Raw genomic sequence first — 21,188 nt, forward strand, 5'->3', positions numbered from 1 at the left:
TCTATATAATTATGTGAGCGTTGAGTGTTGAGCAACAGATAATAAGTGCTATAGCTATACTATAGGAGCATGCACATTGGAGAAATAATATTAGAGATAATTGGACATTCTATGTATAAGTTTATGCAATAGTCATGCATGACCAACTGTATAGTTCATTGTGCATGTGCCTGAATGCATGATGGGCTGCATATATACAAAGCATGCTTCTTGCATGCTTTGTATCCTCTATAATTATATAATTGTGTCAATCCTTGATCTGCATGATTGATCAAGTTGGAATTCCGACCTATATGGCCAATTGGCCTGCCGCCATACACTAAGTGCATACTCAGACAGTCTCTCCTCCATGTAGCTTAGCATTAATTAATGATCAACTGTATATACGTGCATGCATGCATGCCTTAATTTGCTTGTATAAAAGCGCGCTTATGTGTAGAGCTTTCTTCACTCTCAGAGATATCAAGCAACAAAACAAAGGGACAAGAAAATTAAGCCAACAGAATGAAATGAAGTTTTTGCTGCTTGTGGTTTGCTGTGTGATTTCCACATCACTAGCTGGTCTGATTGACCAAGAGGCTAAACTGGAAACTGTGCTCAAGTGAGTTATACATGAACATGAACTGAGATTATACCCGTTCTTCATATAGCAGGGGTTTTATGCATGCATGCATTCATTCACCTATATTATAGTGAGATAGATACTGAGATATAATGATGCATAAAATTAATGTCTCTTTGCTTTGTTTCATTAGTGAAATTGATGAGGTATTGCAAGACCTGAAAGCTGACGATGATAAGCCTCATCCTGAACCACTCGGAGACATTCAAAAACTTGAGTCGATGATCAATGATCGGTATAAAGTTTGATTACCAACACGATAATGAGCCATAATTATCTTATACAATTCACTATTTTATTTGTATTATAGCACTGAACTTCAGAAAGGTTTGAATGGAGCAGCGATCGAGGGAGATATTCCATCCGACAGACAAAACTCACAAGGGTAAAATGGTTGCCAGATTTCTAAATACATGCATGCATGCATGTATAATTATATATACTCGTCTCCACGATAATTATCTGCTCTATATTATACAGAAGTTCTGCCACTATGGAGGAAATGTTGCTTCATACTGAGAACATTGACGAGGCAATTGCTGAAGTGGAAGCTGCTGGGGGCCACGTTCTACTCCAACTTGGTCACAACCTCTTAGTTGCAAAAGTCCCCTCTCATGTAGCCAAGCAGAATAGATTCAGTCAAGCTTCAGCCCATATTTCGAGTTCAGCATCAGCAGAAACTTTGAGCCATGCTAGTGCCTACTGGATGGCACGAGAAGATGAGCTGAAACCACAACCAACGGTTCAACATTGGACAGAAAGAACGGCTCCAATGGCCTTTGAACGAGAAGATTCAGACGAACATTTTCGGGGAGATTCACCATACAGCCAAACCATGATTGGGAAGATTGTCGCTGTTATTCTTATTGCTTCCGGTCCTGGCAGCTTAGCAATAAACGATAGTGAGACAAAGAAGATCATAAGTGAATGCCAAGCAGGGCTTAAATTCTGGGCAGACGAAGCTCTGAAGTCTTTCAAATTGTTATTTGTGGTGGAGTATAAGAAGGAAACAATCAATGCTACAAACCCAACCTCTTGCGATAGTCATGCATCTTGCTACAGCGTTGTTGCTAATGCTTTCCTCAAAGCTTCTGGTTACTCAACTGGTAAAGTCGGAGAGGACAAATTAGCACAATCTTTCAAAAATAACGCTAATGCTGATGGTGCATTCCTTGCTTTCTTCTCTAAATACAAGCAAATCACTTACGCGATTACATATATTGGTGGCGGACCTATCAGCATGCAGTACAGCAATGGCAATTGGGGTGTCGATCAGATTGACAGGGTTTTTGCTCATGAAACTGGACATGTTTTTAACGCTCAGGACGAATACAAAAACGATTGTGATTGCCAAGAACGGTATGGCAGGGGAAGAAACTGCACTGCTACAAATGCCAACTGCAATAATTGCGCTTCTTCTCAAGTTAGCTGCATTATGGACCACAATGATTTTAAGCTTTGCGAGAGCACCAAGAAGCATGTGGGTTGGTGCTCTTGAATACCAACCCAAGAGACTTGAGGAATACTTTTGAACTGCGTTACAGACTTGACTTACACCTCGTGTAGATTAGCTATATAGTTGAGTGTTAGCTATAGACTCCTGCAGTATAAATTATAGAATGCATAATTATAGTCTATATAAGAGCATAATTATAGTATTATACACCAATATAACTGTATACCTTCACTCTAGTGCATGTATATAGACATTAATTATAAATATCTTTAGATCAATGTCAAGGACGTATAAACTTATAGACATAATTATTACAATTAATGTGGGGGGAAGCACTTATAGTTCCAACAGGCTAATAGAGTCAAAAAGAGATTAATGATGCATGCGATCATCGATTTGACTGGAACTGGCGAACGGATGTTTGCATTATAGCTATATATAACACATCACCTTTTTTTGCTGCACAGTATAAACATGTTAATGAAACGCATCTTTTAAAATTTCATGTAGAAATTATTTAAATTTCTGTCATTTTAACACGATGATGTATCTCATAATTATAACATAACATAGGTGTTTTTGCTGTGTAAATGTTTGTTATAATTTTTGTGTGGAATTTTATTGAATAATGAATAACTTGGTGAGTATAGGAGTTCACCCTCTCATGTTTCTCATTGCAACGGCTTTATAGTTGAGTATCCAGAGGAGGTACGACATCCGCGAGTCGCAGGAAGTGTTTGAGACATTAATTCCTATCGAACTCAATTTGTTTCTGCAAGAGTATAATTAGGATAGAGAAGATAGTATATCGAACGTAGGCATACGTACTGTGCATCATGCAGATGTATGCCCTGGTAAATTATGCTTTTTTTTCACCCATTGTTTAATAATCTTGAAAAATGTGCCTATATTAATCTCATAAAAAATTCGATTATTCTCTGATTATTCTCAGAAAAATCTGAAAACCATGATATGGCCGTTAAGACGTATGTTATATATAAACACAACACACATGCAAGATAAATATAAAATTAATTTATTGCTTTTAATAAGTGCTGACATCAGCGTTTTACATTCAAATTGCACAGGAAGCGACTCATCACCGACTGTGCAGATATTTTTCCATATCGCACACCCGGAAGTATTATTGCACACTTGTTATTGCACACTAGGAAGTGATTCTTATTTGGAATAAAACGTTTTCAGCAGTGAGAGAACAAGAAAAACATAGTTTACACACTTATAATCATGCATTGCAATGCTTATCAGTCTCTTTTCCTGTTTTCTGATGCTCTGTATCACTTCTGTGCTCTTTTTGCAGTGAAGCTGAGGGTCAGGAGGTTGTCAGTGTTCATATGTAATGCATCAAACAGGCATCAGTGTTGGGAGTGGGTGCTTTGAGCGGAGTATTGCACATGCAGAAGTGTACTGCACCACCATATAAGCCTGTTCAGGCTTGTATAAAGTCGTTTTGGCTTCAAAAATGGTTGTCACACTTTTCTTCAGTTATAGCGGTGCATGTTTCCTCTTCTGATACACTGGACCATGATAGAAAGCAAGCACACGCTGTTTATCCTTCAGAACTATCCATTCAAAACGGGTTGCTGGTTGTCAACGTTTTTCTTGTCTTTTTTCTTGTCTGTTCTCTACAAAATCTTTAAGTAGCCTTCTGCAAGCTCTCTTGGTGTTCTAGAATCTTATTTCTTTGTCTTTCTAGCTGTTTTCTTTCTCTACTCGTCTTCAACTGGTTGCTACGCATTCTTCTGGTTGATAAAGCAACCGCATGTTGCGCATGCGCAGATTCCACCTGCATTTTGGTTGCCAAGCAATAAATGCATTATCCCATGGATACTGATGATTATCACTCGTCCGTGCCTAGTAACTGTCACTTGTGCCTTGCAGGCACTCGTGCAGTTACTGGCACAGACTCGTGATAATCTTCAGTATCCATAGGATAATATCATAGTATCATGATTCTGATCGATCTGTATTTTCTCACTGACTTGAAATATTCTGACATCACTCTACATACCCAAAATTAATTAAAAGAAGGGAGGCTGATTCATGAGACACCCTCTTTCCATGAGAACTCCTTATGAAAAACTTAATGTAATGATCTTTACCAAAAATGGACATTGATATTCTTGGGACACATTTTATGCTAAAATTTATTCCAGCATATTTATCAGGGACTAGTCATGGGCTTGAAATTTACACACTGACCAATCCAAGCGTGGGTGATGTAATCTACTTTCTGGCATGATAGTATCGTAAAACAATAATCAATACACAAAAAACAATAAAAGAAAACATAAATTTATTTTGCTGACAACATCACAATGTACATACAAAGCGTAATAATATTTTGTATGATTAATTTAAGCCATAATTATAATTATGAATTAATTATCAATCAACGACTACAATTATCAGCGTGTCGTTTGAACTTCTGTATCTCTCCTAATCTAAACTGTCTCCCACACCTGGGGCAGATGAGGTTAGGATCGGGTGGAATGGTATCACCGTCGGCTGGTTGGGAGTCCTCCCCAGAACCTTGTCTAGCCACCCTCAGGGCCTCTTGTCGAATCTCCTTGTCAATGTTCTTGTCCAGTTGATTGGAGGTCGAATAGTCACTGCTGGTAGATACCTCTTCTGTGTGTGGGTGTGCGGGAGGGGTTAATGATGTGAGTCCTTAAATTAATATACGTATTATAAGTATGATAATTACGACAGCATGACTGTAGGTACATGTACAATTATGATTTGTATAAATGAACTCATTGACAAAGCGTGTGGCACCTATCTTACAAGGAGTCAGGAGTTTTCAAAATAATTATTATGTTCAAAGTTATAATTTAAACTGACTGTATGTACATTAATTAATTATCAATGCCAGTTTGACCTATACATGTACCTCTACTGTTAGTTTCTGGAGCGTGTCTCCTTCCTGCTGACTGCTGTGGAGCCGGGGGTCTGTAGGAGAAGTTTTGACTCTGTGCCCTCATCTGAGGGGGCAATGGTGACCTCACGGCAGCCGCTCCACGACTCTCCTGTTGAGGGTGAGGGACTTGAGAGCTCTGGACCCGATGCTGAGCATTGGTGGTGGGGGGCAGACCACTGGAGGGAACTGGGAGGGAGGGAAGAGAATTCACCAATGAATTGAGGATTATTTTTTTTATAGTAATAAACGAAGATTTCATGCTCCGGAATTGAGTGTAAGTGATAGTAGAAAGCGTGGGCGGAGCTTCGTTTTCGCTGAGTCAACAACAATTATTACTTATCATTAATTAACGGATCCTACACACCTCCATCCCACCCCCCCACCCCACACACACACCCCTCACACACACACACACGAGTGTATACCTGAGAATTTAATACTAGGTTTCACTACAGCGTAATGTCATACACGTGCAAACCTTGATGCAGTTGCTGTTGTCCAGTGCCATAGTGTGCGGGTGGTCTCCTCCCACTAGTCTCGCTGCCACCCTGTATCCTGGGGGTGGGGATAGGTTTACCAGTATGAGGGCGATATTGACCACCAGCGGGCTGGTTGTGGTAGCTGTCAGTGGAGTGAGACATCCCTGCAATAGGACGATATTTTATAGTTACAATAATTTGATTCAATTGGGGATCAATAGTATGCAAGCACAATTCTAGGTTTTTAGTGTTATATATGCTAGCTTGCATTTAAAATATCGTGTTTTGCTCACATTTCCGAAAATTCAATGTAATTTTAGGGCAAACAAGCAAAACATCACGTGGGATAGGACGATGATTGTTTACAAAGTGCATTTGTTGTGGTACAAACGACATATGCATGGGGTTACTATGCACTTTCACCACAATACCTCACTGTCAACACTCTCATACATACGTACATACATACTCTCATACATGTACATGGCTTCGCATACTGTACCTGGATGCTTATTGGCAAACTGGTTCCTAGCGTTGCTCTGCTGTGACGCACTGGTGGAGGGTGGTTGGTAGGAACTGGGCGGAGAGTCTCTCTCTATGACGTCTGTTTGTTGATATGCCCCGCCCACATCCGGTCGACCGTAGCCCTGGCCATATGTGGGATGAGTCGGACTGCCTGTAAGAACCAAAAAAAGTGAACTATAAAAACAGGCAGAAAACACACAATAGGAAGAGAGAGAGAGAGAGAGAGAGAGAGAGAGAGAGAGAGAGAGAGAGAGTGTGTGTGTGTGTAGTAAATAAAACATACATGTATAATTATACCATTTTGGCCTTTCAAAGAAAATTGTGATTGGACCAGCTACAGAAATAGTAAATTTTCAGAGAAATGACAATCGTGATTCAAGCTACAACCATCAAGGATACGTGTAGCTTCCCAAATAGCTTCAGTTTCAGAAAAAAACATCAATAGAAAGCTACGTGTACATTTAATAGAGTTGCTCTTTGTTGTCACATACCTATTGATGGAGGCAGTGATGTAGGTCCTTGTTGTCCAAAGCCACTAGATAGCGGCATGTTGCTGTAGGTGGGGTACCCGTATGGTCCTCTAGTGGTTCCTCCCGTTCCTACCAGCTGAGAGTCTGGGGGAAGACAGCTAGGATATAAACATTGGTACCCAAATTTGTACGGCAAAATTAAAGCGTGTAATAATTATAGGAATTAATTACATGTAAAGTGAATCATCAACAAAACTAAAAGCAATTGACTATTAGCCTATAATTATAACAGCAGTTTTGAAATTGGAGAACTGTGCATTTGTGTATCCCAGGCCCTTAGAAATCAAAGCTACCATTAATGGATGCTGTAATTTAAAAACGTGTCTATAGCGGCCATTGGGCAGATCAACAGTGGCTGTGATAATTATATATGTGGCCTAGCTGCTAACACAGGTCCAAACACATGCTATGGAGACTTTGTGGTCCATTAACCTGGCTGTATTATAGAGGGTGGCCTGCTAACACAGGTCCAAGCACATGCTACGGAGACTTTGAGGCCCATTAACCTGGCTGTATTATAGAGGGTGGCCTGCTAACACAGGTCCAAACACATGCTACGGAGACTTTGAGGCCCATTAACCTGGCTGTATTATAGAGGGTGGCCTGCTAACACAGGTCCAAACACATGCTACGGAGACTTTGAGGCCCATTAACCTGGCTGTATTATAGAGGGTGGCCTGCTAACACAGGTCCAAACACATGCTACGGAGACTTTGGGGCCCATTAACCTGGCTGTATTATAGAGGGTGGCCTGCTAACACAGGTCCAAACACATGCTACGGAGACTTTGGGGCCCATTAACCTGGCTGTATTATAGAGGGTGGCCTGCTAACACAGGTCCAAACACATGCTATGGAGACTTTGGGGCCCATTAACCTGGCTGTATTATAGAGGGTGGTCTGCTAACACAGGTCCAAACACATGCTATGGAGAGACTTTGATGTCCATTAACCTGGCTGTATTATAGAGGGTGGCCTGCTAACACAGGTCCAAACACAGGCTATGGAGACTTTGGTGCCCATTAATCTGGCTGTATTATAGAGGGTGGCCTGCTTATAGGGACACCACAATAGAACAATGGAGATACTGCATGTGGTAGACTATTAACGTTACAGAAATTAACGTAACGTGGACAATGGTTATCAGTACATACGCATCTTAAGGGAGTTCACAGTTCCTCAATCAATTAATAGTTCTACAAACCTGCATTGGATGAAGGTGGTGGTAGGTTACGTCCCTGAGGGTAGGCGGGGCTCTGTTGCTGTGGTGGGTGTGGGAGTCTCCCTAAGTCAGCTGTCCTGTGGTGGCGATGTGGCTCGCCCATACTCAGGTGAGACTGGTCAACGTAGCTGCACGTACAATATAGATTAAAACAACTTGTTGAAACATGTAAAAACGTTACAAAGCAAGAAAGACGTATACAATTACCGTACAGAAGGTAATTTTCGTGGGACAAAATATTCGTGGTTTTTGTGGTTGGAGGTCTGACCACGAATATTTTACCCACGAATGAAGCAACCTTGCCTACCTTTACCTGCAGTGCAAGCTCCAACCACGAAAATATTACCCAGGAAAAGTCTCAATATTGCTGAACCACGAAAATTACCCGTATGTCAATCCATCACAACGCTAATGCGTCACAGTTTACACTGTTGTATTATAAATATTGAAATCAACAATTAATATTAGTTATTACCCGAGGCACACGTGGGCGGCCACGGGTATAGTGGTTTGTTTGTTTGTGACAGGTGAATCTATTCACCTGGGTGCCATAGCACTGCGTTTACAGCATGGATATAAGCCTCCACACAAGTTATTAGTTAATAGTGGCGTTAAAGCTTCTTTGTTGAATAAAAGCGATGAACTTTCATGTGGCAGCTAGCTAGTTAACTACACGAGGCCTTTATTCGATAGACTACATATTTACAGCTGAAGAGATCCCGGGCCGTACCAGTAACAATGGAAAAGGGTCACTAAGTAGAAAGCTAGAATTATGATTGCAGTTGTTGCCTATCCTAGAGCATACCTCACAGGCGCTACATGTATTTTAAGCCCCATCACAAAACTGAAAGTTCAATAATTCTCTGAAAGCTTACAAACTGTGTCCCCCATGCATGCCCACTCACCCAGTGTGTGCTGGTCGACCATCATTACCCAGCCTCTGACCACGATGGTAGTAGCTGTCGTCCACTGACTGGGTCTTCCATTGAGGGTCCAGTCGTTGGGGGTGTGGCGCTTGTTGTGGGTGGGGCACTAGTAGCTGCTGTGGAGGGTGTGTCGGTGGACGCATGGCTGCTTGGTTTGGCAATAATGACCGATTCTGTGAAAAACAAACAAAATGAATTCACCGGAAATACATGTAGCTATAGTCAGTATATCAGTACAGCGGGTGTATTTTAAGGGTATAACATTTTTCCGGAATGGCCGCTAGAAAGTTTTCGCGGAATACCAGCCTTTTTGTAGCATAATTATATGCGTGCATGCGATATTAAATTCGTGGGTATAAACGTGCTTAAGCAGCGAAAATCACAAACATGATATACCCGCTATACGGTATGTCAGACAGGAAAAATTAAAAATTATGTTGATGCATATATGCAACATAGTAAACACACCCCTGGCATTTGTCTGGCTGTATTAGACTCAGAAGATCTGGTGGGAGGGGCTTGAGTTGAGACCACACCTCTTTTCTTGAGCTCTTCTAGCTCTGACAGTAGCATCTGTAGAACATTTTTAATCAAAATGTAATTAACACAAGCGTAATGCAAACGAACTTGATTAAGATAATAACGTGATGTGCAGTGTACATGTACCTACCGCATTCTTCATAGTGAGGTCATCGATAGTCTGCACACACTTGTCAAGCTGCTCCTGTAACTGACGGTCACCAGGACGTTGACTGCATTAGAGGGAGAAGAGGTTTAATTATCATGACTACCTCATTACCTAGTTTGAAAACAGTGTACTCTATTAATAATAATGTCCTCAACTAATCCACTGAATGCTCGTACCTATGCAGTATAGCAGTTGAATTACAAAACATGCTATTATAAGAATGTTGCATTTACTATTTGCTAATTAAGCTAGGGCAGCATACATCTGTTCAGCAAACCACAGTCTTACACACGTACAGAAAGGTTCATTTTACCGACTGAGAGTACTACACTGTAATTGTATACAAACATGTAGTGTGTGTGATAAGCTCACCTCTGGGTAGCCTCCAAGTGACGTAGACGTCCAATCAGCTGTTGGTTCTCGTAGGTCAGTTTCTTGTTATCTCTCTCTAAACAATCAGTTTGTGTGACAGTTGACTCCACCTACATACGTAATGAAAGCAGTCTGGTTGATGACTGTACATTGAGAAAATTAGTACATAATAATACTGACTTACTCAAAAAATTATGCCTTTTGATTGCAAGTACGTGCATTACTACTACTGTACCACCTACACGGACAATTAGTATGCAACGAAGAACTCAGCGGTTGGCCCTTGCACATAAAAATGTTCTACATGTAGCTTGGACACACAACCTGAACGTACAGTGCTGACAAAAAATGCGACGACTATTACCAGCTGTATTATATGCACAACATTGGCTCAGAGCCTTAGGCACTAATTATGACCTTTTTAATTGAACAATTTATTTTTTGTTATTGGACACGCTCAGGCGTGTCTAACATACAGAGGTAAAGAAAGAAAGAAAGAATCGTTCAAAGAAAAGGTCATACTGATCCTCTGACATTAGCTCACCTGAGCTTTGTGTATCTGTGCCTGTTCTTTCCCGACCTCCACTTGGTCTCTGAACTGGTCCACTTGTTTCTTGTACTGCTTCACTTGAGCCGTCTTTGCCTGAATATCCTCCTGGAGAAAACAAAGGCAAAAACAAAATTTATTTAGAACGTTTTTTTACAGAAACGGTAGTATAAAAATGTTTTAAATGCCAATAAGTGCTCATGTTTACTTCTGTATTTGCAGCAGATTTCTGGTAACATACAATACATGTTCTACTCCTCACCTGAAGTTTCTTCATTTCCTGCGCGTACTGTTCTTCCCTCTCTCTCACGGTGTAGCTCATACGAGTTATCTGATCCTCAATTTGAACTTTGGCCTCTTTCAGCTCATTGTTAGCACGAACTGCCACCTGAACAATAGGAAATGACAATGTCATAATTATAATAGTCGTTAATCACAAAGGCACATACTGAATCTAAACCAAAGAAGATATTTAAACTGCTTCCTCTATAGATATAATTTTGAATAGTTAGCCGTTGGCCCGAACATGTACATGCATTTACAAGCTACAAGCTCTAGGGCACTACTGATACGAATCTGCTACTATAATTATTATTATGTTTACATCTAATTCCCTGGATTTCGTATGCAGGTCATTTTTCATTGCTTCCAGCTGGTGACCATATCTGTTCTCCATGTCAGCTATTTTGGAGTGAGCTGCCTCTCTGTCCTTCCTCTCCTCTTCAAAGTCAGCCAGGTACGTCTGGGCCTGCAGAGAATTGGAATAATAAATGCACATATTAATCGTGGTGTCCCTAGCATTTACCACAGCCAGGTTATTGGGCCCCAACATCTCTTCATAGCATGTGTTGGGACCTGCGTTAGCAGGCCACCTCTTTATTAACTCGAGGCGCGTATTTGTTGCTGAAGTGATCCTGTACCAGGAAAAATGGAAAAGGGTCACTAAAGCAGAAACATCGCGGTTTGTTGTCTTGGAAGGATACACCCAGGACATGTATCAGGAGCCATATATTTCTAAGACTCCAGGCTTCTTTGCTGTAATCCTACGCATGTCACATCTGTTCTCAGCACGCCTCAATCTAGCCTAAATCTATAGTTTAGTTTCATAGTTGCTGCTATAATTATAGCCAGCTTGGTGTAATTACGACTAGTTTATGATTATTACATGTATACGTTACAAAATTGTAGCTTTAATTGACACAATTAATTTAACATAATTATATAATTAATAACCTCACCGTTTGCTTGTAAGCCTCGAGGTCTCCCATAAGTTCATCTCTTCGTCTGGCCAATTGCTGGAGCTCTGCGTGTTGCTTGGTGATGGTACACTTCAGGCCGGGGGCTTCACGTTTCAGATCATTCAGTTCCTGTGTTTATATAATTGCATTATGGTTAATCATACCAATTAATACAGGAAGGACATACTTTGTATCCTGTACGTATGTGTGCATTTAATTATGTCTATGTGAACGTACACATAACATACCATTGAGATAATAATTATGTACTGTACCAGCGTACTACGGACGTACTACGTAAACAGAACGGGTACTTTTTTTAACCGCTACTGTATATGACTAATGTTCTTGTCTCACCTTTCGCTGGTTATCGATAACGGCAGTTTGGCCCACACATTTCTGCTGAGATTGTTCATACATCTCCTTTAGATGAGCACTTTTCTGGGAGAACTCAGTCACAATTTGTCTTAGCTCATCCCTCTCAGTTCTTATCCTGTATAGTAAGTACGTATAATTATGGTGTGTGTGTGTGTGTGTGTGTGTGCGTGTGTGTGTGTGCGTGTGTGTGTGTGTGTGTGTGTGTGTGTGTGTGCGCGCGTGTGTGTGTGAAGTGTGCGCGTGGGTGGGTGTGTGTGTGTGTGTGTGTGTGTGTGGGTGGGTGGGTGGGTGTGTGTGAGCTAGATACAAACGCCTTTGTACATAATAAAGTACTGTATAGCAGGTAATTTTCCTAAGATGTACTGTTTTGACAACCAACAAACCTGGCGAGGTCAGCCTCCATTTTGGTTATTTGATTCACAGAAGAGTTGGAGTCACGTTGGCGCTCTAGTAGTTGCGTCACTCGCTGCTCAAGTTTAGCTTTGTCGGCAATTACTTTTTTGTGCACGGAGTCCAACGTTTTTCTCTCGTCTTGTTGACGTCTTAGAGAGGCCTCTATCCCGTTCTTTGACTCCTGCAGTAGTGTGAAAACATAATAATGAACAGATTGTATGGTACAGTAATGTTTAGGTAAAATATATATAGATGATCTAATTTTGCCTGCCATCACAAAACTGTTGGCCTAATTCAACTGCATGTATATATACACATAGCTAGCACTCAAAGTCACTAACCTTACGTACAATTTAATGAATAAATTGTATGGTACATGTATATAGATAGCACGTGCTAGTGAACAGATTGTATCATATATTTTAGCTAATGTGTGTGCATGTGTGTGTGTACCTGCAAGGATTTGAGTTCGTCTCTCAGCTCCAAAATTTTCTTGCTCTGTGATTTTGAGTGTTCCAAGAGTCCTAGGTGATCTTTGGACATTTTGTCCACGGCCGCCTGATTGTCATCCTTTGCCTGGTACATACTCTCTTGCCCAACTTCCAAGTCGTGAATCTGCTGCTCAAGATCGCGGATCTTTCGTTGCTGCTTATCAATCACAGATCTCCCCTTGGCTGATTTGTTTCCATCACCACCATTTCCAGATGACATTGGCTGTCCACGTTTTATCTGTTCCTCAAGTTCTTTTATCGTCTCTTCTAACGTTTGAATTTTTACTGTAGCTTTAGCAAATTTTCGATCACTATCAGTGGATTTTCTTTTCTGTCCAGGTTCAAGGTCTCTAATTTGCTGTTCAAGGTCCTTGATTCTTGCTTTCTGACGGGCAATTGTACTGCCTGCCAAATTCAGCTCAGTGTTCTTTTCCAACTGAGCTCCACCTTGCTGAAGCACCTCTGTTTCAGTGGTGTCTGCACTAGCTCCTGCTGCTTGGCTGCCAATAGGAGTGGTAAGAGTAACAACACGGTCTCGTAATCTCTTGTTTAGATCCTTGAGTTTGTTAATTTCTTCCATTTGTTTAGCATTTTCAGCCTCCATATTGTGTGACTTTGCCTGATGTTCTTGTGCTTTCACTTCCAGTAGCATCCGTTTCTCTTCAACTAATCTCTTCAATTGTTGTATGTTCTGATCTTTTTCAGTTGAATCTTGCAATAGAATCTGGTATGAGTCAGCACCGAGTGTGGGGTCAGAGGTCGTTGGTGATTGGAGACGAGACGACAATGAAACATTTTCTTCTCTGAGAAGCTCCATCTCTGAGCTCAGCTTGCGTAGGTTTTCCTCTTTTTGACTGATCTATGAGGGGAAAACAATAACACACGAGTAGTGCCCTGCCTGCATGTACTACGTAAGTACGTATACGATGTCTAATCAAACTACATGTACCTAGGTTATACTATTATAGAAGTGTAGTAATTTTTTTTAACGTTTCTGTTTTTAGAAAACTAAATTTATTTCATTAGCACAATATTCCTCAAAATTTTTTTATTTTCAAGGTTGAATGTAAGTTGAAAAAGGGCCAGCACTCTCAAAAGTACATTTTCGTAAGTCATAATTAGCCCGGACATAATTTAGCGTTCATTATAAGGTATAAGTATTAAGAAAGTCCATCATAAATTATTGGTTACTGGACGGAAATAACCAACCTCCATGACTTGACTCATTTGTCTGTCTTGGTACTGCCTTGCAGTATCCTGCTCGATATCTTTTAACTTCTTCTTTAGTTCCTCCACCTCATTCTCAAGATCAGGCACCTTGTGAGCCTCGAGGGTCAATAGTCTCGTGTCAGCGCTCTCCTCAAGCATTGGAGCCGAAGCCTCATCAATCGACAGTTGGGCAGACTCCAGAGAGGAAGTTAGTTCCTTCACTTGAGTTTCAAGCCTAGTATTGTCATCGCGAACTCTTTTTGTCAAACGAGCAACGTCAGTCATTCTGAACAATTTTCCTTCTAAATTGGCAATTTTTTTCACATGCTCACTGTCTTTTTCTTCTAAGGCACTGAGTTGACTGGTTAGTTGAGTGACTTGCCCAAAGTATTCATCCACGTCTTTGTTATGGTAGCCTCTTCTCTTTTCAAGGTCTTTAGTTTCAACTGTTTTGGTGAGAGTGTCAATTGTTTTTTTCTTGCGTGCATTATGTTCAGTTAGTGCTTTGACCTCCTGTTCTCTCACTGTTAGCTGATATTTGAGACTGACTACCTGTCGCATTAGTTCGTGTTCTTGCTGGGATTCACGTCGACCTGTGTGTGGGTGTGAGAAGTGTGTGTAGGGGGGGAGTGTGTGTGGGTGTGGGAAGTGCGTGTGTGTGTGTGTATGGGGGAGAGTGTGTGTGTGTGTGTGTATGGGGGGAGTGTGTGTGTGTGTGTGTGTGTGTGTGTGTGTGTCACGTACTACAAGCTGATCAAGGTTCCTTTCTCTATGATACATGTACTTACCCAGCATGTGTGTGTGGGAAGTGTGTGCGTGTGTGTGTGTGTGTGTGTGTGTGTGTGTGTGTGTGTGTGTATGGGGGAGAGAGAGAGTGTGTGTGTGTGTGTGTGTATGGGGGAGAGAGTGTGTGTGTGTGTGTGTGTGTGTGTGTGTGTGTGTGTGTGTGTGTGTGTGTGTGTGTGTGTGTGTGTGTGTGCGTGCGTGTGGGAAGTGTGTGTGTGTGTGTGTGTGTGTGTATGGGGGGAGTGTGTGTGTCACATACTACAAGCTGATCAAGGCTCCTTTCTCTACGATACATGTACTTACCGACAGCTGACGAGGGCACAGGATTTCCCTTCTTATCAGTCCTCATGGAGCTCCTATTGGTCACCATCTTAGCTTCGCCCATATCATGATCATACTCTCTCTCTAGTCCACTGGGGAAATCCCCTGAATAAATGTCATGCCCACCTCCCTGCTTGTCAATACTATCATCAACGGCCTCAGACAGAACTCTAATCTCTTCTTTTTGACGTTCAATTTCTTCCCTCAATTTATCGTTTTCGTCTCTGAGATTTCTAAAAGAAGGCGTTCGGATCTTCTTCTCTCCAGTGTAAACCCCCATAGGAATGGAATCCTCAAGGCATAGTTTATCAGACCCACTTGAACCAGTTGATGCTGAAGAAATCTGCTTCAGCAGATTTTCGTGCTTTGCTGGCTTCCCAGTCTCAGGGTCACAAGGCAACGATGGCTTCCCAGTCTCAGGGTCATATCGCATTGATGGATGACCAGCTCCTCCGACAAATTTACTATTTGCCTAGCAGAGATATGAGAAATACAAGATAGTGAAACTTGAGAAATAACAAGACAGTAAAACTAAAAGTACATAACCCTTACAGAAATGCAATGAGTGTGACACCTGTGTGGCACATATCAGTTGCACGCATATACTCTCATAGCACACACTTCTGACATGTATGCCACACGTGTGCTACACTTCAGAATTTCGCACTCAAGCGTGGTACAAGTGCAGGAGGAGAGTAACATAAAAGCTGTACTAAGAGTGCCCCATGAATGTACTGTGAATGCAGTCTGCACACGTGCTGCTCTTATTGTATGCACGCGTACTGCACCTATGTATTGCTTGTGTGTGGCATACGTGTATGGTATGCATGCCACACACATGTCACACGTGTGCATAACGTGTGTGATGCTTTTGTCTCACACCTATGCTTCCAGATTCAGCACACGTGCTACATACATGTAGCACGTGTGCTGCTTGCTTTATGCACGTATGATGCCCTTGCCATTGTTACCATGGAAACTCAAGATATCGTCTATCCGATATAAAACTGCAGCATACAGTAGATCACATTATATACAGGACTTGTGCTATATATATTTGTTCTTTTCCTAGTTCTCCAACCTCTGTTGCATAAGAAGTATATAGGCGTTTTCTTTTAGCTTTGCTTGCAGCTTGAAAATGTTCTTTTTACCTACATTAGAAAATAATGTGAAAACTACACTTCCTTGTACCAGGAGTGTATAAGGACTCCTGCTTGTACATAATTATACTAATGTACCAGTTTTAACCACTACAGAAATAGAACCAACAGACTACTTAGTATGTAAACAACTCACCAATCTCTAAAACAGTTTTCTCTGGGATTTTCTCCTTTGAACTTGTTGCCTGTAGCATTGCTTGTCACTGGTTGGTAAGACACATTAGCATTTTCTTCAGTCTTCAGCCAACTTTAAAAAAGAGCTATAAGTCCTTATTAACTAGACTAGAATTTGACAAAGATTTGAAGTAAACTTTTGACAGCTGCTAGTAATACAGTGTGTGGAACGAGTGCAGTTGGCATGCGTGCAAGTACACGTGTGTGGCTTGTATGCAGTTCGCTCGCATACCAACTGGATGTGTGTGAAACGAGTGCAGTTGGCATGCGTGCAAGTACACGTGTGTGGCTTGTATGCGGTTCGCTCGCATACCAACTGGATGTGTGTGGAACGAGTGCAGTTGGCATGCGTGCAAGCACACGTGTGTGGCTTGCATGCAGTTTGCTCATATACCAACTAGATGCGTGTGGAAGGCGTGCAACAGACACGTGTGCAGGCTACATGCGTGTGGCATATATGTACGATAGCCGTAAAGCTCGGTTCTCATGACACGCTTGTCCTGCACATAAATATCCATTGCACACGTGCAGCACTCATTGTTGCATGTGTGCAGCATACTTGCTGCACTTATACATTTCTGTAAGGGAATCCACATCAATTGTAACATATACCCATGTACACACAACTACATGGTTCTTGCTAGGGGGGAGGTCCGACATGCGTGCATGAATCACTACAAGTTCAGTGCATTGATGTCATGTAATAACGTCCAGGCCAAAATACACTAGCACTTGTAGTGATTCGTGCACGCATGTCAGACCTCCTCTGGGGGGGAAGGGGGGACTATACATCAGCATGTCAACTAAACTGTGGGCACACAGTACTTACATTTGTATACTGCATGTGTATACTTACTGAACAGTTGTCGGCTTGACAAGGGCTACCGGTCAAGTTAGATCCAGCATCAGTCTGAAGGGAAATAGTTTAATCATAAATCTGCATAAATAAATAAATTACGTAATAATGATTCAGAAAGTGTGAAACTACATAAACTGTTATACGGTATACGTGTCAAGTTTCATCTAGGATTAAAAGTGGGGGGGGGGGGGGGGGGAGTTTACGCACGCCGCAAAATGTTTGGCCACTCCCACATGTGTTGACCACACCCCCTATTACATGCTAGTGCATCATAGTACATCTATAGTTACATATTGCACATCATAGACTAATGTGATGATGTACTAATGTGATGATGTCATTATTCTACCAACATTTTGGGGGGGAAGGTTCACCCCCCCCCCCCACTAGATAACATTGTGTATAATTGTTTAAATAAGCTATAAGGTTACAGGGAAGTGAGAGATATGCGTATGAGGGAAATGACCTACTGTGCTAAAAGACGCCCCCTTCTAATAAGATTTCTCCATAAGGCACCATATAAACTCATTGGCTGTCTCTTGTTTACACATGTACACTAGACTAAAAAAGGTAATCATTAAAAAGCAGTATGGTACATGTATATCTAGGGGGTAAATACCACTTTAATATTATTATTATAAATCCCCTACATGTACATAGAGTACCTATAATAAGATATCATTCTTAGAAGACACGGATAATGAAACTACAAATACTTGCGCTTGTGTGTGTGTTAGGCAAAACTTAGAGTGACCTTCTAAACACACAACAAGTAACATGTACAGCACATGACAAATTATTACTGAAGCAGATGGTTCAAACACTGGAAATTGATAATCAGTACCAAATAAACGGAAGGTATTTATTGCTTCAAAAGCAACAACAAAGAATTTACCGTACTGCCACAAACTTTTGCAAATAAGCCAAAAATAAGCAGACTATTTGGCTATTTGCAACAAGGACAATAATTTGTCAGACAAGTAGACTCTTATTTTTACGAAGCCGTTAGTACTCGCAATTGTTCACATTACACGCACGCACGCACACACGCACACACGCACACACACCCACACGCACACACGCACACACACACACACACACGCACCCACAAACACACGCGCACACACACACAATGATAGTACCTGAGTGGGGGGGTACTCGTCGCTACACGGAGGACTGGACGGGAGGGAGTCGGTCGAGTACTGAGTGGACAGGTACTGTGGGTTGTGTGGGCGGTGGGACTCTAGTGTAGGTTGTGAGGTGTGTGGAGGTTGCGAGGGGTGTGACAGTTCACTTGAATCGGCTCTAAGCATTGGTTTATCATGCTTGCCCTTCAATGGCTCGTGGGGTTTTCCCTTTGAAGTACCCTCGTCACCCTACAAGCCAATAACACAGTCATGCATGTACACAAACAAACAGGTGCAACCGTAATGAGATTACACAATAGCTATGATGGCACATTCCACATAACCACGGTATGAATACACGTACACATAGCCAGCCTAGCATTAATTATATTTAGTCTACAGGAAAGAGCATAAACAAGCAATAAATACATGTACACAGTGTACGTACACATTGCCAACAATAGCGACTACCCTGATAATTTACAGACAACTTTAGCTTCAAACTATACAATAATACTCAATTGTATATACGGGTACTGAATGCAGACGGCACTCACTGTACTATCAATACATGACACGTACCTGTGCTGTTCGTTTGTTTCTCCGAGTCCTGACGAAGGGATCAGAAGGTCTCTGGCTCTCGAGAGGGGGTACTGGTGTGCGACCACCTCCCCCAATATTCTCACTCGTATTGCCACCACCGGCTGACTGTGACTGCGACGATGAACCACGATTAACAGAGGATCTGTCACTGAATCGATTGGAGGAACGCTCTTCGAGTTGAAGTGAGGAGTAAGGATTTGGTGAGGTATACGTGGGTGAAGTGACGGGACTCGTCAGACTCACTGGGCTGTTTGGGAGATCCGATATCCCAAAGGAATTCATCAAACCTGGATTGTTCGTGCTTGAGTACTGTGGCCCGGTGTGTGCTGCTGACTTGTCCCTAGTGTTAGTAGTAGGGATGGACTTGTTCCTCTCATCCTTTCTTCGTTGTCTAGCTGAGCTTTGTTCATTAGTTTGACCCTCAGCTTGTCCAGAAGTCCCCATGCCCAGTGAAGGGGGTGAGGTCAAGGACGGGGCTGTTGCTTCAGTCCCATCTGGCTCAAACTGCTTCAGTCTATCCTTGACAGACTTTATTCTCTCTGACATTATTGTCTTTCAGGACCCTGAATAGAGTATAAGGTTGAAACTAGCTAACCAACGCCATGCCTAGCGCCTAGCGCCTATCAGTATTTCTATAAGCCAAGATTATAGCAGGTTGAGCCCGGTTAGGGGAATAACCTACATATTAACCCAATGACATAATTATTGCAAACTATGCAAACAGCAGCCCCTCCCACTCTTTTGTGCACAATCATGCATAATTATATCGATTTCTAGCCTGGAACAAGCTAGCTTCTTTCCCAGGCCTTACTTTTCTTGCTGTTGTTATATACTGTTCATCCGTAAGAAAGAATAGTGAGTGAAAAAGTAAAAAAAAATATTAAAGAGTCTCCTTTTTCCTAACTCTACGTCTATTTCTTTGTTTATTCCTCCAATTAATACCTTATTACACCGACCACCGTAAACGGATTACCTAGTGTACCTGAGGTAACTCACTTAAGACCTTTCTGATCTGCATGAACTGCTGTGTAATAACATTATATTTTGTGCCTTTTCTTATTGAGGTTGTAATTATTATAGCTATAGCTAATACGATAACTTGACACGTATAATTATTAACTCTCAATTACAACACATATAGAAGTGCATGAACACAATGATAACAGCAACACACATGCACTGAAAATAGCGTCCATCTAGAACCTTCTATAATACAGCATTCTAGTTCCCCAAGAGCTAGTCTTCACATAGGCATGCAGCAATAGAGGTTCTATTGTAATTTATATACACTAAGGCAAAATAATAGTACAAGTACAGAAATAAATTTCAATGTTCTCCTACAATGACACCACACCCTTTTTCTTGAGCGCTGGTAGCTCAGACAATAGCATCTGTAGAATAATAATTACATGATGTATATACCGAAACTGTTTTAAGAGTAGCTAGCTATACGTATATATCACACTAATTATAAACTGTATAGCGCGATTTTTTACTTATAATTATTTCGTGGAATGGCCTCTAAAAGCATTTCGTTGCACAATGTTCGTGGCAATGCTTACCGGAAGCCACGCCTTTAATATTTGCACCGTTATAGCAGATAATTCTAATTAATTAAAGAACAATTTTCGTGGACTTAATTTTCGTGTAGAGTTGCTAACCCACAAAATCCGCGAAAATTAAGCCCCTCGAAAATTTCGCGCTATATACGGTATATCACTAAACAATATTTAATTGGAGTTCTTATAATTGTGTCAGATCGAGTGGTTTAGTAACATATTATATATAACAAGATGCACTTGTGCATGTATATACCTACCGTATTCTTTATAGTGAGGTCATCGATACTTTGCAGACGCTCTTCCTGTATAACCGGTGAAATTGACTGACTGTATATAAGGAGATCGAAGGAGGTGTGTTTCATAGGACAAGTATTAGATATGCATTCTGTACTACCTCTAATCACCTATCACTTGACAAACTTCAGGGAGGGCCGAGGCCGGGCAAAAAACTGCCAACACCAACAAATACCATGGGCATTATAATTATTATAATTTATAGCTACTCTCTTGATTTATATAAGGAAATTTTTTCCTGCAAAACTAATTATTCCTAAAAACAATCATAATAATTATGCTACAT

At 41.3% G+C, this 21,188-nt stretch overlaps 2 protein-coding genes and 1 long non-coding RNA gene across 3 annotated transcripts; 1 reads left to right on the plus strand and 2 right to left on the minus strand.

Moving 5' to 3' along the window:
* The first annotated feature begins 416 nt into the window (after positions 1 to 416).
* Positions 417 to 2,386, plus strand: LOC135334066 (uncharacterized). The gene is made up of 4 exons (XM_064529110.1): positions 417 to 601; positions 756 to 857; positions 933 to 1,007; positions 1,103 to 2,386. The coding sequence occupies exons 1-4, from the start codon at positions 432 to 434 to the stop codon at positions 2,118 to 2,120; spliced, it is 1,365 nt and encodes a 454-aa protein (XP_064385180.1). The 5' UTR covers positions 417 to 431; the 3' UTR covers positions 2,121 to 2,386.
* Positions 2,387 to 4,341: 1,955 nt separating this feature from the next.
* Positions 4,342 to 19,720, minus strand: LOC135334076 (protein Daple-like). Its single transcript, XM_064529121.1, has 22 exons — positions 19,026 to 19,720; positions 18,459 to 18,692; positions 17,314 to 17,367; positions 15,106 to 15,595; positions 14,017 to 14,609; positions 12,770 to 13,666; positions 12,307 to 12,497; positions 11,903 to 12,038; positions 11,546 to 11,674; positions 10,912 to 11,055; positions 10,570 to 10,695; positions 10,305 to 10,415; positions 9,761 to 9,870; positions 9,371 to 9,452; positions 9,169 to 9,273; positions 8,680 to 8,873; positions 7,757 to 7,902; positions 6,515 to 6,637; positions 6,001 to 6,174; positions 5,498 to 5,662; positions 4,993 to 5,205; positions 4,342 to 4,730 (listed from the first exon to the last, which is right to left on the minus strand). The coding sequence occupies exons 1-22, from the start codon at positions 19,590 to 19,592 to the stop codon at positions 4,492 to 4,494; spliced, it is 5,223 nt and encodes a 1,740-aa protein (XP_064385191.1). The 5' UTR covers positions 19,593 to 19,720; the 3' UTR covers positions 4,342 to 4,491.
* On the minus strand, positions 16,104 to 17,297 carry LOC135334142 (uncharacterized). Its single transcript, XR_010394205.1, has 2 exons — positions 16,420 to 17,297; positions 16,104 to 16,274 (listed from the first exon to the last, which is right to left on the minus strand). It is a non-coding gene; the product is annotated as an uncharacterized LOC135334142 (long non-coding RNA).
* Positions 19,721 to 21,188: the final 1,468 nt, after the last annotated feature.

Source organism: Halichondria panicea, chromosome 1 (genome assembly GCF_963675165.1).
Source record: "Halichondria panicea chromosome 1, odHalPani1.1, whole genome shotgun sequence".
Lineage (NCBI taxonomy): Eukaryota > Metazoa > Porifera > Demospongiae > Suberitida > Halichondriidae > Halichondria > Halichondria panicea.

Bases quoted from the DNA above. Each gene is read 5' to 3' on its own strand.
- LOC135334066 (XM_064529110.1), top strand. From the start codon at position 432: ATGTGTAGAGCTTTCTTCACTCTCAGAGATATCAAGCAACAAAACAAA. The intron at 602-755 runs GTGAGTTATACA...TTGTTTCATTAG, and splicing joins AAACTGGAAACTGTGCTCAA to TGAAATTGATGAGGTATTGC. The intron at 1,008-1,102 runs GTAAAATGGTTG...TATATTATACAG, and splicing joins GACAGACAAAACTCACAAGG to AAGTTCTGCCACTATGGAGG.
- LOC135334076 (XM_064529121.1), bottom strand. From the start codon at position 19,592: ATGTCAGAGAGAATAAAGTCTGTCAAGGATAGACTGAAGCAGTTTGAG. The intron at 10,416-10,569 runs GTGAGGAGTAGA...TGTTTTCTCCAG, and splicing joins AGGAAATGAAGAAACTTCAG to GAGGATATTCAGGCAAAGAC. The intron at 8,874-9,168 runs GTGTGTTTACTA...TGTTTTTCACAG, and splicing joins CAGCCAGACAAATGCCAGGG to AATCGGTCATTATTGCCAAA.